The 17,506-nt window shown below is 34.8% G+C and overlaps 1 protein-coding gene across 1 annotated transcript in view; it reads right to left on the reverse strand.

Moving 5' to 3' along the window:
* Positions 1 to 17,506, reverse strand: part of Rpn2 (Regulatory particle non-ATPase 2) — a 481,557-nt gene that overhangs the window by 436,662 nt on the left and 27,389 nt on the right. Inside the window, exons 4-5 of the mRNA XM_090411420.1 lie at positions 8,620 to 8,725; positions 96 to 301 (exon numbers count right to left, since the gene is read on the reverse strand). Of these exons, the coding sequence (XP_090267546.1) occupies positions 96 to 301; positions 8,620 to 8,725 (312 nt within the window). The remainder of the gene's footprint in view (positions 1 to 95; positions 302 to 8,619; positions 8,726 to 17,506) is intronic.

The raw sequence follows: 17,506 nt of genomic DNA on the forward strand, positions 1-17,506 counted from the left end.
ATTATTATTGAAAAAATTACAATGTAAAATCTTTAGGTCTGATATTCATAAAATATTTTTAATATAAAATATGATATTTCATAAAATATTTCTACCGATTCAAGAATGGCTTTTTTGAAAATATCCATCCTGCAAGTTTCAAGTGCTATACCAACGGCTTGTTTGTACTGGTTATCATCAAAACATCTCTGAAACATTCGATTAACAATCTTTTCCAGTCGCTTATCAATATCTGGAAGCTTCGTTTCCCCAGCATCAGCATCTGCCATGCGTTGCTTAGTGTAGTAGTCAATGCATTTTGCTGTAATAAACACAATAATATTTCAATGCATTTTGCTTTAATAAATAATAATATTAAATGTTTTCACAACATCAATTAATTAGCAGTTAACAGTCCCTTAATAAAAAACAACAAAACCTGCCTAAATGAGTTTTCTGAAGGTTATTCATATATTTACTATTCCAAACATACATATTTTTAAAATTACTCTTAGGCTGAACAGAAACATTTATTTTTGATGGAGATAACATCTCATTCAATATGCATAAAAAAATCAATCAGAACTGCAGACAAAAAACCAACTCGTAATATGATATCGATGGGAAATGTTTCAAATCTGCATTGTTCCACAATGCAGATTGAAAACAAACTGATTGTTCTTGACTCAAAAATTTTAAATAATGCCTTCAATCAAATGAAATGAACTCATGTAAAGCTCTGGAGTTTACAAAACAAATAATAATAATAATATATATACAGGGTGTTCGGGATAAATTTGACAGTTTCGTAAGGAAAAAGAAAATCTTCTTTGTATCTATTAAATTTAATGAATTGACAAAAAAACATTACAGGCAGAGTTAATTACAATACTATCAACAAGATTTACTCAAAATAACCACCATTAGCATCGATCACAGCTTCAATTCTGCTTCGGAACCTCGAACAAGCTGATGCTACAGTCTCCCTGGGAAGGGCCGCAAAAACTGTTTTAATTTTATCCATTAACTGGGCTTTTGTATTACTAGAAGTGCGATTGGTGTCTTTTTCAACTGCGCCCCATACAAAATAATCCATGGGGTTAAGGTCTGGGGAGTTTGGAGGCCAAACATTTGGACTGGTGAAGTCGTAGAAATTTTCAGACAACCATTTTTGACTTTTCCCAGAGGTGTGGCAAGGGGCCGAATCCTGCTGCCATACATACGGCCTACCATTGGCTACCCTTGTTATCCAGGGCTTGACTACAGTTAGCAACTCCACGAACAAAGCCCGAATTCCAATGCCAGGGTTCTTCAACACCTGTTCCTGCAGATTTGCGAGGAATTCTGCTGTACGAACGCAATCAGATCGTCTGCTAGGGATCTTTCTTCTTGCTACATCCTCGTAGTCACCATTGCAAGTCTCTAGTTCATGCCTGATTGTTTTTACTGTATTCAGGGAGCATTTGGGCAGCAGTCGTAATATCCTTATTTTGATGGCGGGCACGAATCATCATGATACAAGTTATTCTCTTCCATGATTCAGGTGGGTTCCAGCTATCCATCCTTTCTGACATCTTGTATATGAATGAAGAAGGGTCCAAACTTTTAAATGAAGAGAAGTGTGTGTTAATACATGTAACTTACGGAAAAATATAATTAATTATAAATATGTCAAATTTATCCCGAACACCCTGTATATATATATATATATATATATAAAAAATCAGATTTCAGTTCTTTCTTTAATCCTACAGCATATTCAAAATGAAGTTATAGGAGGTTCCAAATTCAATTTGATCTGGTGATTTTGTTAAGAAAGCCAAATTGCATAGAGCAATTATGTCAGACACTGAACTACACTGAATTCATCAATAAAATCAAGTGCTATTCATCTTTTTTGAAATAGCTTTTAGATAATATAGGATCAGAATTGTTTTTTTTTTTTTTTTTTTTTTACAAATCTGTAAACTGTTGATGAATAAAACATAAGATAAGACCTAGCAGATTTTTTTTTTGTCCTCATTGGAACTTAATGAGGTAAACAGAAAATATATACACCAATTTATATGAATGTGATTATGTACTGATCAACATATAATTTTTAAACCTTAAAGATAATTAACCTAGCATCAGAATAACATCACAGAACAAAAAATTTCTTTAATCTGCTGTGTGAGCTTAAAGCGAAATGCAGTTATGAAAATTTTCTAACTCTTGTCTTATAAACTAGCTTTGTTTCGGGCTCTTGTATTGTTTATATCTGCTTTAATACTTGTTTGTAGATTATATTTATGCATTATTTCATTGCTGAAATGCAACTATGAAACAGATTGATTTTAAAACTTTGCATATATCAGCACTTTTAATTTTTTTATATTCAAATTGATATATATATATATACATATATACACACACATATACAATCTGATTATCATAATTATATGTATATTTCATATACACCTCAAGTTCATCACAGAAACCTCCACCAAACTATACTTTTGAAAATGAATCCAAACATCCAAATTCTAAATACAGTAACTACATGAAATAATTACATGCCCTGTCTCTTGTTAAATAGTAGAATACAATAACTTCAGTTTAAAAGTGAAATTATGAGAATGTTCCTGACATCCTTTAAATATTTAACTGATATCCTTGTTCATTTTTAAAAGAAAAAATTGCAAAAATTCTCTATAGAGTGCTTTAAATCTGCATATAACAAAAGCAGTGAATACTACCACTGTAATGCTGAGGGATAAAAGCACTGCCCTTTTGTGTAAATTGCCATATTAGGTTTCACTTCTATTTGTTCATTTACAGCATGTGTGATCACAGTCCCATTTTTAGAAACTTGAAGTGGATTGAAAACGTAATGTTTGATCTCTACATTTACAAACTATGTTGATAATATAATATAGAAAAAATCCTTAGTCCACCCAGAGTATTGTACTATGGGTTGACAACATTTTGTGGTTGGTAGTTATATAAAAATATGCATGCCCAATGACTATAACTACTGTGTAGACAGCAGCCGTGTGACATTTTGCAACTTCCTTAACCTTCAGCATCATTCTGAAAATCACCTTTGTAGTGATAGGTGGGTTTTAATTGCTGCTCATTTCTGGGGATGCTGTTGACAGCATTCAAGCCCTTTCACATTATCATGCAATTTACTTGCCAAACACTAGACCAAGTCTAATTACATGAATAAGGTAACATGCAATCTGCATATATATTTCATGTTTACGTCCAAAATTCATAGAATCATTTCCATCAAATTTGTATTTTCATGTTTATTTCAAGTAAATATAATCAAAGCATTACATCCAGTGTTGCAAAATCTATACAAATCATTTCCAAAATTAAAATCTTAAACTTTGCTTTGATTTTCACCATTATTTCCTATGTGGAAGGTGGTGGTGGGGTAATGAAAGTATATTTTCTCCATGACTGCCTTAAATTCATTCGCAACTTTTGTTTAAATTCTCAGCAATTAAACTTGACTTTTTCTAATTCACGGAAGTAAATTAACATACAAAGAACTAATTAAATTACCTAGATTTCGACCCATGGTGATTAATAATACCACAACGCGCACACACAAAAGAATACAAAACCTACAGCATCAGTGTATTTACATAAGAACAAATGAAGGTTGGCAGATTTTGGGAAAAGACAAAAGGAAGAAAACTGTTCCAATGAAAACAGGTATATGGAATGAAAATGAAGTTCGACAGTAAATGGATGTTGGCAAGTTCAGGAGAAAACAGAAAATCAATGATCAAGTAAATCTATGGGATGAAAAAAAACGTGTGTGTGTGTGTGGGGAGGGCATCAATTGGAGTGTGCTCAAGTGGATGTATCAAGCATTCATTCCTAGGTGCACTATCCTGAATATATGAGCAGTGTTTCAAGGGAAGGCAGATTTGAAATTTATACAATAGGAGTGCTTAAGTGTCAAAACTGTATAACTGAGAGGAGACCTCCACATAGCCTTTAAAGGAATGTGGAGAACCGAACAAATCTCCAATCCTCACCTTCTCGTAGTGCACCCTGCTGGGTATCTACCTGGATACTGAATGAACGAGGATATATGGTGTCAATTATATGGTGTCAGTTATATGGTGTCAATGGGGCATTATATCAAGCAATACTAAGTCTTTATTTGAGTTGTAAGTCAGCAGTTAGAATTGAAAGAAGAACAGGAAGATGGTTTAATGTTAAATCTGGAGTGAGACAAGGATGTACATTATGCCCTCTGTTATTCATTATCTATATGGATCACATTATGGAGGAAAGTGGTATTAAACATGAAATCAAAATTGGAGATGTTAATCAGCTCTTTGCTTTATGCGGATGATGTTATACTTCTAAATAAATCCACTACAAGTTTGCAAGATTCCCTGACTAAATTGAATAACTGTTGTAATAGATACGGTATGAAGGTCAGCAATAAAAAGACGAAGACAATGAAAATAGGTAGAATCGTTGAAAATATCAACTGTGTTGTGAATGGAGAACCTGTGGAACAAGTAAAACATTTCAGCTACTTAGGCACGATTTTTAGTGAAGATGGTAAATTAAACATAGAAATAGACAACAGAATCAGCAAAGCTGGTATGGTGGGAAGTCAATTGAATAAATTCATATTGAATAAGAGAGAAATTAGTCGGAACACTAAATTAGCTGTATACAAGACAGTGTTCAAACCAGTTTTAACTTATGGATCTGAGAGCTGGGTCAGAAGTAAAACACTTGACCAAAGACCAGAGACCGCAGATACGAGAGTCCTGAGAAAGATTATAGGTGTGAACAGATGGCATCAATGGCAATATCATTAAAAACGAGAATATTAGGAAAGAACTCGACATTTTCAGCATTCAGGAATGCTTTAGCAGAGGTAATCTCAGGTGGTATGGTCACTTAAACAGAACTGGCCAAGAAATATTAGCAAAACAAGTGTTCTCTGCCAGGTTGGCAGGAAAACGACCCAGAGGAAGACCAAGATATAGGTGGATTGATACGGTACAAAGTGCCTTAGATGATAGAAATATAAGATCTGATAATGTTGGAGTCTTGACAAGTAACAAACTGATTTGGAGGAAAATTGTAGATAGGAAGTTAGTAATGATGTAATTTTTTTCATGTAGTAGTGTCATATCCTGTACACCCCTTGAGGGTACATGGCAGGAATTTGATGATGATGATGATAATTAACAGACTGATTTGGAGGAAAATTGTAGATAGGAAGTTAGTAATGACGTAAATTTTTCATGTAGTACTATCATATCCTGTACACCCCTTGAGGGTATATATTATATCAGGAATTAGATGATGATGAAATTTAAACAAATATCCATTTCAACCAATCTGCAAGTGGTGTAAACAGCTATAATTACTTCATTTTGAAAAAAATGTGCATTCAAAAATAATTCACAGAATTCAAATGTTTAAATTTCTTACAATTAACAAGAATGTGCATATATGCTGACAATCACCAGATGCTGGGATGATCAATAATTAATATGTGCTTCCTATGCATGGACATAATGGTTGTGTATTGAACTTCTTTCCAAAGAAACCATTCAGAGTAAAGTTTTACCTATCTAATGGAAGTAGATGTTTAATGATCATACTCAGGGCTCTTTCATTTAATATGTTAGCATATCTCTGATATGTGTACTTTTGATAAGACTAATTGTAGAATTATTAGCAATCTGTATATTTTAATCAGCTATTTTTATGCACCCACACACACACACACACACACATCATTTCTAAGTGGTTGCGATTCCAGATAATTTTTCAATGTGTATTTTACAAATCACAAGCCTAACAGCAAGCCCTAATTACTTAGTTAAGAAATTAGAAACAATACTCAGAGATGTCAGATTTTTGTTAAATTAAAGATGCCAAGAAATGATATTCTTGTTTAATACTTTATTCAAGCATGAGCAAACAAAGTTTGCACATGAAGTAGCTTCATGACTAGGCTATTTGTATATAGAGGCTTCACATTAATTGCCTTAGTATTCCATAATGCAAAGTGCACATCCTGTCAGGTGTGTAAATGCTATGCATTATGGGAAGAACCACTACTGAGACTTGTTTCGACCTTTATATCATGGGAGCCAGATCAAGAAGAGATATCAGGGTTGGAGTAATGCAGAAACCATATATAGATATATATGGAAATATGACTTCTACATTACTTCAACCTTGGTATCTTTTCTGGCTATGGCTCCCACTGATGAAACCCCAATAAAGTCTGGGTAGTGGTTTTTTCCATAATGCATAGCATTATACATTATACATTAGAAATTTCTAATTTCTTAACCAAAAGAATGTGTGGTTTTGCACTGTGGGATACTAAGACAATTAATGTAAATCCATTAGTCTCTATATACAAACAGCCTACTCATGATGATACTTCACACAAATTTTATTTACTTGCACTTCGATAAAAGATTGAATGATACAAGAATGCCAGCCTGGTTGGCCGAGTGGTTAGCATATCCGCTCTCCAGCCAAAAGGCTGTGGGTTTGAATCTTGCTCTGGGCATGGATGTTTGCGATTGTCCGTGAAAATATTAGTGGTAGTGGTCAGCAGCAGATGGAGTTGGTGTAGATGATGAAAGTAGTTGTAGCTGGTGAATTGAGTGGTGGAGAGGGAGAGTTGTAGAGTAGATGCCCTCCCTCGATGAGTCTTTGCACTCCATGTAATAATAATAATAATAATTTATTGGCATCTTTCATTTAATTTATAACTAAATAAAAAACTTTCGAAAAGTGTGTGTGTGTGGGAGGGGGACTTATATTTCAACAAAATTAAGGAATAATAAATCTTATTTCAAGTGATGGCTTTATTTCTCAAGTTGCTACCACAAATGCAATGCTTAAACTTTTACAGGTTAGTGATTACCTCAAAATTCAATATTATAATAGTTTAAAGAATGAACAAGCATGTCAAGTTAAGCATGTTTTTCATTACACAATGAAAAAAATTAGCATTTATTTCAGACTAAATACATAGAAGAATGCTGACAATTTACAAATAGGGACAAGTTTTTAACTCAGAATATTGATTTATAACAATAGAAAAATAGCATATATTCAGTTCAGTTAGCATTATTTTGTTAAAATAAGAGTCTTCAGTTTTGTTCAAAATTCTCATGAACCTACCTTAATCCTTTGAGCAGAATTGTGGCATATATAAGTCACCCTGCTTCTTCCCTGAGAACAGTATTCATGTGCATACATGCAAACTTTAGCTACTGTAGTAAAGCCATAAATTTACATCTGCTTTTGAACTTTGGGGAAGCACTACCATCTCATAGCAGCCATGTGAATTTTTCATTCATCCCTATCCCACAAATGATTTGCAGTAAACAACAGTTGTCCAAGCCAAGATAGTTACCTGCTGAGGAATTTATTATAATTTGACTGGACTCTAGTCAGATTATGACTAATTTGGATTCAGAGGAAAATATACAAGTTTCAGATGGTCATTTTGAATGCAGTAATGATTTGATAGTGCCAAAAACTTCAATGCTGCTGAAGTTGCCAATAACCATGCAATTGTCAGTGATTCACGTGGCAGTGCTTCTTTGTTGTCCAACGATGAAAGTGACAATGAAGTTAACTCAACCAAAAAACAATAGATTAAGGATTGAATAGTCTTAGAAAAATTGTATTTTTGAAGAACAGTCATTTGATTTTAATGAAAATGAATGTAGTGTCCAGTAACGGCACTGTCAACATAATCAACTGAGAATGATTATTTCGAGTTTTTTTTTTGACAGTTATTATTTTAAGGCATCGCCATGGAGTCCAGAGATTCATCGTGGAGACTGTAATTAACCATTATACACACATATCTTATCATACCTTTTCTTAAATCCATTCACTGTCACAGAACTCGCAACCAATTCTGGCAATCCATTCCACTCATTTACCATTCTCCATGCAAAAAATCTGCCCACACACACACTCCTGCTAACCACACTCTTACATAACTTCCATGGATGGCCCCTAGTTCTCCGATTGGTTGTCATATGTTGAAAAATTTCACTTGCATTAATTTTATAAAAACCCTTTAATATCTTAAAAGTTTCTATCATCTCCTCTTTTCCACCTATCAACTAAACTTTGTAACTCACAAATCTTCAACCTATCCTCGTAGCGAGTATTCCACAGACCTGTCACCATCTTGGTCACTCATCTCTGAATCCTGTTGACCAGGAAACCCAGGTGACCAAATCTGTGCACAATGAAATGTGCACATTTTACAAACATTAAAAATGGCTAGTGAGACTAATAACTATAATTTTGTTATAAATAACACTAAGTAAAAGAGAAATCCAAAATAAAGAATTGGGTACTGTTTTTCTCTTTTTCATTTCTCTGATGATGCCGATGATAGTATGTTAAAAAAACAATGAAAGATTACTGGTAAACCCATCCAATTCAGTCAACACCAATTTTGACAAATTTTGCATCTGGGCCAATTTTAATTACTGTCTAAACAATATTTTTGGGAGTATAAAAATTCATTATGTAAGTGTGAAATGCATATTTTAACTTACTGCCCCCAAGGGGTTAAAATTAGTATTATTATAATGTTAAAATATAAATGCTTACAGATTGTTGTTTCTACATATTCAGTGGCCTTTGACACATCAAAAAGGTCCCCTGCTCCAAGTGCATAAGTAAGGGAATCATCAAAGGAACCCAAGTGATAGTATACCTGAATAAAATAAAAATTAGTTCAAGCATTTTGCGGAAAAAAAAAAAAAAAAAAAAAAAAAGAATAAATCTGATATAACAGTTTTAATATATTTATGAAACCAACCAACCAGCTTTGAACTAGAATATATCAATGCCACCACCATTATCTTATGTGTAAGCCCCTCCAAAGATGGATCCCATACTTCATATACTATTGATGAAATAGGATGGTTAGGACATTCCTTTAGTCTATGTTTAGCAGTTCCATGTGTTCTTGGAGTAGTTCATATTTTTCAGTAGAAAAAAACTTTTCATCCTCCTCTAAAACTATTTCCACATAGGTCTGCACACCTAAACTTGCTTGAAATAAGTGTAATGAAGGTTTTCATAAATTTGTTTTTCACAGTTAAATGATGCATGGCAAAAATCACTCAACCTACAACATAATTTGGAAATCAGTAAATTACAGATGCTAGGAAAAGCAATATAAGGCAAAAATAATTTTTAAATGAAATGTTTTCATGCGTGTGATAAGATAGTTTTATTTGCAAAAGGTGTTATAAATTAAAATCTATACTAAATTCATCTCATCACTAAAAAAAAGTTTAAATCTCAGGAATAACTCAACTGCTTTATATTATTGAATCTAAATAATTCTTCAAATGAATAAATATATATATGATTATTATTTTAAACAATATTACTAGATACTTATTCACCGTACATTTAATAGCTAGTCACAAATGCAATGTGCAACTTGCATACAGTTCTAGTTTAAGATTTAGCAAAATCTGTCCTAATCTCACTTTAATTCTCAAATGAAATGGATAACTGGCAAACAAGTATAGTTGACTCTCACTACAGTGAATTCATTGGGACCAAAATAATAGTTTATAGTAGTTAACTATAGTGAATTTCATTTATTTTAATATCAAAAAAGTCTCAGGAAGACTTCACCTGAGACTTTTTTGATAATTTCTTATAGTGAGAGTTAATGTATAATAAACAATTTACCAGTCCTGGAGAGAATTTTTTTTCTCACAAAGCTTTAAGGGTCTCATAATGGTCAAAGCTGGACTACTAGCAAGAGATGACAGAATGGTCAATCCTCGCCTTGAATATCCACCAGGATAATAAATGAAAAAAGGATGGGAGGCAAGTGAAACAGCCAAGTTTTTGTTCTGTATTGGTGCAAATTAATGCAAATCAAATCAGATACGAAAGATTATAGCTGCTGGGAAGTCGCATGGTACTCCCCAGCAGCTATTTGCAGTACTAAAAATACAATCAAGTTTGTCTTCTTAGTACTGCAAAAGAATAAGAGGTTCTATTCAAACAGTGATCAGGCTAGCATGAAACATTAAACATGAAAAAACTTCTTAAGTGGCAACAATTCCAAGCAGAGTGATGTAGGCAAATTATAAAATGGGATGAGTCTTATTTGTACTTATGTCTGCAGGCAAAGAAATATTTTTGAAAATAGAGAAAAGAGCAAAGCAAATAATAACACTAAGTACCTGCTGAATTTATGTTCAGTACAGACTAATAAATGCACTCTGTTCCAACATAAAGACCTAAACACATTCAGATAAAAAACACACAAGAAGTCTTACCAACTATTATTATTGATAGTGACACTGATGCATAATTCAGAACACAAAGGATATAGCAGATTTGAAATGCTAATCACACAATTCAGTTTTAAACAGGATAAAAATGAATATCAAATCTAGAAGAAAAAGAATCAAAGTTGAGCAGCTTTCAAAAGTGAACAGTTAAAGACCAAAATATGGAAATACAAGGTGTCCCAAAAAAAGTGTATACACACTCTGAATAATTATAAACACGTTTATTAAAATACATCTAAGTTTTATAAGCGAAATTAAAGAAGACAAATGTAGAATCTGGGGGGTGCTTAAGGGTCAAAGCTGTATAACTGAGAGGAGACCTCCACATAGCTTTAAAGGAGTGCAGAGAACCGACCAGGGCTTCTGACCTAATGTCAAATCCTCACCTTCTCGTGGTGCACCCTGTTGGGTATCTACTTGGATACTGAACGAACGAGGATGGGCTGGCAATTTGGGATTTAGCCGACCAAATTGTATTCTTATTGGTTAAACCAAAATAAAAAAAGATGGTACAACATGACAAAATTTGATGCCGGCTGGGGCATCACCCGGTTAAACAAGGCCCCCCGTTGTTTTCGCCAGGGAACCAGGGCGAACAGCAAAAAGTCAGCTACTGGAACAAATCTGAAAACAAACCCCAACTCAACATCACCAGAGTTAAAGATCCGTACTATCAACGTAAGAAGCCTGAATGGCAAAGAAATGGAGCTAGCTGAGGAATTAGATAAGTACCAGATCGACATAAGAGGGGGGGGGGTGACTGAAACAAAAAAGACCAAAACTGGCGAGATCTTCTGAGCAATAAATACAAAATGTTATATTCAGGCAATGACAATGAAGGAAAAGAAGGAGTAGCCATAGTATTCAACACAAAATACAAGGCTAATCTTCTTGAATGGTAGTCAGTCTCAAGTAGAGTAATGTGGGCAAATATGAGAATGGGGAACTTGACAATGAGACTTATTTGTGCCTATGATCCCACAGAAGGTTCTACTAAGGTAGAAGTGGAGGAATTGTTTGAGGCTTTAGAAAAAGCAACTGACACAATGAAAAATGAAAAGTTGGTCCTTGTTGGGGTTCTAAATAGCAGAGTAGGAAATGATTGTGAGACATAAAAATATTTTGGGAAAATTTGGAGAAAAGAGCAGAGTTAATAATAATGGCAAATACCTGTTGGATTTCTGCTCAGGACATGGACTGGTTATTACTAACACCATGTTCCAACATAAAAATGTGCACAAATTCACATGGAGAGAAGAGGCAAGGAATAAGAAAAGTCTCATTGACTATGTTATTGTTGATAGTGATGTTTTCTCCCTGGTGCAGGACACCAGAGGGTACAGAGGATTTGAAATTGGAAGTGATCACTATTTAGTTTTGAGCAGGATAATATTGAATTTCATATTGAAAAGAATAACATGTAAGAAAGTTTTAAAGCGAATAAAAGTTGAGCAGCTCTCAGATGTGAACTGTAGACTAAAATACACAAAGATTATTGAAGAAAAAATGAAAGGGTGTGAAAACAGGAACCAAACCTTGGAGATTCAGTGGCAAGCCTTGAAGAAACCACTGATTGATTCAGCTAGAGAGGCATGTGATGAAGTTGTCTGCAAGGATAGAAAAATTAGAACTCCATGATGGACAAGGGAAGTTAGAGAGGCAGTGAAGGTAATGAAGAAAGCATATCAAAAGTTTCTGGCAAATAAGTCAGCTTGTGTTCTTAGAGAATAAAGAGACAAATGTAAGAGAGCGAAACACTGTGTAAAACTAGCTAAACAAAAGTCATGGGAAGACTTTGGCAAGAACATAGAAAATAAATATCAAGAAGGTGGCAAAATATTCTGGAGGTTGTTGAAGAAGCTTAGGATTCGAGGAAAGAGTACTGTAAAAGGAGTTAGAGATGATAAAGGTGACATGAAAACAGGAGAAAAAGATATCCTTGAAGTAAGGAGTAATTATTTTGAAAAACTGCTAAGTGAAACAAGCAGTGATGACAGCACAGTGGTAAAAAACACTGACCAGGCATGCAGTCAGGAATATATATCCATACTTGAAGTAGAAAAAGCCATCAAAGGCTTGAAATGTGGAAAGGCAGCAGGAGTAGATGATATTTGACCAGAAATGCTGAAGTATGGTGGTATAAGTCTTACAGTGGCTGCACTGCATAGTTCAGAAAGCCTGTACAGAGGGACGAATACCCGATGATTGGAGTAGCTCTCATAGTACCCATATATAAAAAGGGAAATAAAACTGCATGTGAGAATTATAGAGTTATTTCCCTACTGAGTGTCCCTGGCAAGATCAATGCAAGTATACTTGAGAAACGGTTGAGAAGAATTGTGGAAGAAAAGCTTGGTGAAGAACAAGCTGGATTCAGGCCAAATAGAGGCTGTCAGGATCAGATCTTCACTTTACGACAAATAGTCGAGAAAGCATGGGAATATAACAAAGTTCTGTAATTAAGTTTTGTCGATTTGGAAAAGGCATATGACAAGGTGCTAAGAGAGAAGCTATTCAATACGCTGCAGTTATATGGTGTCAATGGGGCATTATATCAAGCAATACTTAGTCTTTATTTGAATTGTAAGTCAGCAGTTAGAATTGAAGGAAGTACAGAAAGATGGTTTAATGTTAAATCTGGTGTGAGACAAGGATGTACATTATCCCCTCTGTTATTCATTATCTATATGGATCTCATTATGAAGGAAAGTGGTATTAAACATGATATCAAAATTGGAGATGTTAATGTCAGCTCTTTGCTTTATGCGGATGATGTCATACTTCCAAATAAACCTGCTACAAGTCTACAAGATTCTCTGACTAAATTGAATAGCTGTTGTAATAGATATGGTATGAAGGTCAGCAATAAAAAGACAAAAACAATGAAAATAGGCAATTTCATTGAAAATGTCAACTGTGTTGTGAATGGAGAACCTGTGGAACAAGTAAAACATTTCAGCTATTTAGGCACGATTTTTACTGAAGATGGTAAATTAAATATAGAAATAGACAACAGAATCAGCAAAGCTGGTATGGTTGGAAGTCAATTGAATAAATTCATATGGAATAAGAGAGAAATTAGTTGGAACACTAAATTAGCTGTATACAAGACAGTGTTCAAACCAGTTTTAACTTATGGATCTGAGAGCTGGGTCAGAAGTAAAACACTTGACCAAAGACTAGAGACCACAGATATGAGAGTTCTGAGAAAGATTATAGGCATGAACAGATGGCATCAATGGCAATATCATATTAAAAATGAGGATATCAGGAAAGAACTTGACATTGTCAGCATCCAGGAATGCGTTAGCAGAGCTAATCTCAGGTGGTATGGTCACTTAAACAGAATGTGCGAGGAAAGATTAGCAAAACAAGCATTCTCTGCCAGGTTGGCAGCAAAACGACCCAGAGGAAGACCAAGATATAGGTGGATTGATACAGTACAAAGTGCTTTAGACGATAGAAATATAAGATCTGATAATGTTGGAGTCTTGACAAGTAACAGACTGATTTGGAGGAAAATTGTAGATAGGAAATTAATAATGATGTAATTTTTTTCATGTAGTACTATCATATCCTGTACACCCCTTGAGGGTACATGGCTGGAATTTGATGATGATGATGTAGAATGTATCTGTTTTAAGTAATCACAAGTGCTTGAACTGATGGCCATTCCAGTCTAAGCACTGCTGATAACATGAACCAATGGAATTACAAACATCACAAATGATTTCATTTGGTATTTGGGTGCATTCTCTGACTGTTGCCGGTTTTGTGCCATAAACCTTATCTTTGATGTGTTCCCATAAATAAAATTCCACTGCTATGAGGTCAGGTGAATGCTGACAGGAGTATTCAATGCTACCTCTCACCCAATCCATCTATTTCGCAGATTTTCGTCAAGATGGGCCATCGCATCACAATGGTAGTGGGAAGGTGCTCCATCTTGCTGGAAAGAAAACTACTCCTCATCTCCAAACTTCTTTCAAATGCATGGTATGACAGATTCCTGCAGCAAGTTCAAATAAATAACACGTGACAGTGTTATCAACAAAGAATGGTCCAATTAATCCCAACATTGACAACCCAACATCACACTACAATGTAACTCCTATAAGTTCACATGGTGTTCTACCATAACATGCAGATTCTCAGTTGCCCAATAGTTGCAGTTGTGGCAATTAATTGACCCATTTAACTTAAATATGGCCTCATCACTCCAATCTTGTTTGAAAGCTGTGCATCCTCTGCACAGCATTCAAAGTTCAACTCTGCAGTCAGGATCTTCATTCAGGGCATGGCCTAATGCTGCAATAAAACTTTTCCACTGGAAACACTTCAAAATGCGATGAATGCTCAATTTTGAAATTGCTGTCTCACGAGTTGTTGATCAAACAGATTTTCTTGGAGATTGGTGGCATATTTCCAGCAGCTCATTTTCTCTTGTGGTTGTCAGCGGGCCTCCAGAACGCTGCTTCTGGACATCATGAATAGTTCTATCTGCTTCAAACATATCTCTAATTCGAGTAGTGGTGAGTCGCATTGGTGGATCTCTTTGAAACTCCCTTCTAAACTGTCTTTGCATTTCACTTACATTCCAGCACTTCCAGTATACTTTAGGATAAGTTTCCTTTCCTCAAAGCTTAGTCATTTTTCAACTACTATTCCAAATCAGCTACCTGAAAAAAATGAACATTTAGTGAGTTACGGACTGTGAAAGTGTGTATACATTTTTTGGGATACCCTGTATTATTATAAAAAAAGAAAATGAAAGTTTGAACAAGAACCAAACCCAGAAGACTCAATGGCAAAACCTGAAGAAAACTGATTCAGCTAACGAGGCATATGGTAAACTAGTCTGCAGAAATAGAAAAATGTATGTTGAACAAGAAATTAAAAAGGCCTGGAAATGAAATATCAAAAGTTCCTTGCAGGTCAACAGGTGTCCTCAAATTATAGGGAAAAAAATGTGAGAAAGCTATGTTCTGTGTAAAAGTAACCAAGTAATGGGAAATCTTACAAGTTAATGAAAATATTATGAAGATAGCAAAACATTCTGGAGATTAATGAAAAGCATAAAGATGGAAAGAGTATGCTGTGGAAGAGACAAAGATGACATACAAACTGAAGGTAAAGATATTCTGAAGTAATTACTTTGAACGATTATTAAATGAAACAAACAGTGACAAAACAGTGGTATAAACCAGTGTTTCCCAAACTTTTTGATGTCGCAGACCCCCTGTAGTGAATGTTAATTCACTACAGCCCCCATAAAATCCAAAATGGAAATGTTTTATATTTTACATGACATAAAGACGAAGTAATAAATTACAGTTTTACAACACTAAATGTGTCATTTATGACAATGCAATTCTGTTATAAATGGAGATATTTGGAAGAATGTGAACATATCAATTAGGCCAGGTGTGAACAACAGGTGTGAGTAACATGATAAGATAAAGTTTAATGAAAATAAACTAACCCGCGGACTCCCTTTGAATTACTCGCGGACCCCCAGGTCTGCGGAAACATTGGTATAAACTATTTTGGGAAACATTGGTATAAACTATTCAAGAGGGAATGCACATAGGTGATATCTGAACAGATATCACCTATTCCAGCCCAAAGAGGTATAAGAGCTCTACAGTAGTTATTACATATTTCAGAAGATCAAATTAAAGATGACTAGAGAAGAGCTCAAAATATCCATCTATAAAAAGGAAAATAAAACAATCAGAATTAGAAGAATTTTCCCCAATGTTCCATGTAAGATTTGTGTCTGCTTACTTTAGAAGAGACCAAGAAAAACTACAGATGAGAAAATAAGAAAAAACAGTGTGTATACACATGCATACTGCTTGGAGAGAAGTCAGACATCCCCCCCCCCACCACCACCACCACCATGGAGAAGATACATTGTGCCATGTAACATCGTGTTTGTAGCCAGTATAAATCAGAGGAATATGATGCATGCTCCCAAGTCAGTGCAACTGTGTCCAGATGAAATGGCTGCAAGAAGTCAAAAGAGTTTGAAAGAGGAGTTGTGATAGGATGCCACGTTGCAGGCCTATCTGTTCAAAAAATTGCTGACAAATGGGTCATCCCAGGTCAACAATCAGTGATAGCACACAAACAGAAGTGCAGGAAGTCAACTGTACAAGGGTGGTTTTAAAAGTTCTCAGCTTTGACCATAAATGGCAACTATCAGCAAGATTATTATTTTTCTAAGTTGGAATATCTGTCATAAGCATTCATGTGAAATTGCAAGTCATTCTATCAAGTAGTTTGTATTATACAGCTGTCTGAAGCAAAAGTTCTCTGTATCCCTTGAAATGGATAAAATTGAGTCTCGTGCAGTTATAAATTCTTTGTAAAAGAAAGTTTAACACCAAAAGAAATTCATTCAAAGATCATAAAAGCTTATGGGCAGTGTTCTCCTTCATTTTCGACAATTAAGAAATGAGCTGTTGAGTTTAAACGTGGCTGTACCAGCCTTGAAGATGATCCAAGTGAAGGACATCCAAAAAGTGTAACACCACCAGAAATCATTGATCAAGTGCACAATGTGGTATTGTATGACCAGCGAGTCAAAGTGCAAGAAATTGCAGAGACTATAGGCATTTCAAAAGAATGTGTAGGATATATTTTGCATGAAGAATTGCAAATGAAAAAGCTTTGCGCAAGATGGGTGCTGCGCTTGCTCACAGCAGATCAAAAAAGTACTCGCATTAAATCTGAACAGTGCTTGGAACGTTTTAACAACAATAAAATTGATTTTGTGAGTCAATTTATTACTATGGATAAGACTGGATTCACCATTACACACCAGAATTCAAACAGCAGTCAAAATGGAGAGAAGCCAGTTGTTCAGTGCTAAAGAAAACAAAGTTGGTTCCATCAGCAGGAAAGGTCATGGCATTGGTGTTTTGGGATGCTAAAGGCATTTTGTTTATTAATTATATTGAAAAGGGTAAAACAATAACCAGAGAATATTATTAAGATCTTTTAACCAGACTAGTTTGCAGAAGAAAAAAATCATCTTTCATCAGGACAAAGCACTTGCTCACAAAGGTGTTTTGGCAATGGGAAAATTAAGGGATTTGCACTATGAATTGTTGGAACATCCACCCTATTCCCAGATTTAGCTCCTCTGACTTCTATCTCTTCCCAAA

The sequence above is a fragment of the Typopeltis vanoorti genome, chromosome 21, assembly GCF_054136105.1.
Source record: "Typopeltis vanoorti isolate ZY-2024b chromosome 21, IOZ_Tvanoo_1.0, whole genome shotgun sequence".
Taxonomy (NCBI): Eukaryota; Metazoa; Arthropoda; class Arachnida; order Uropygi; family Thelyphonidae; genus Typopeltis; species Typopeltis vanoorti.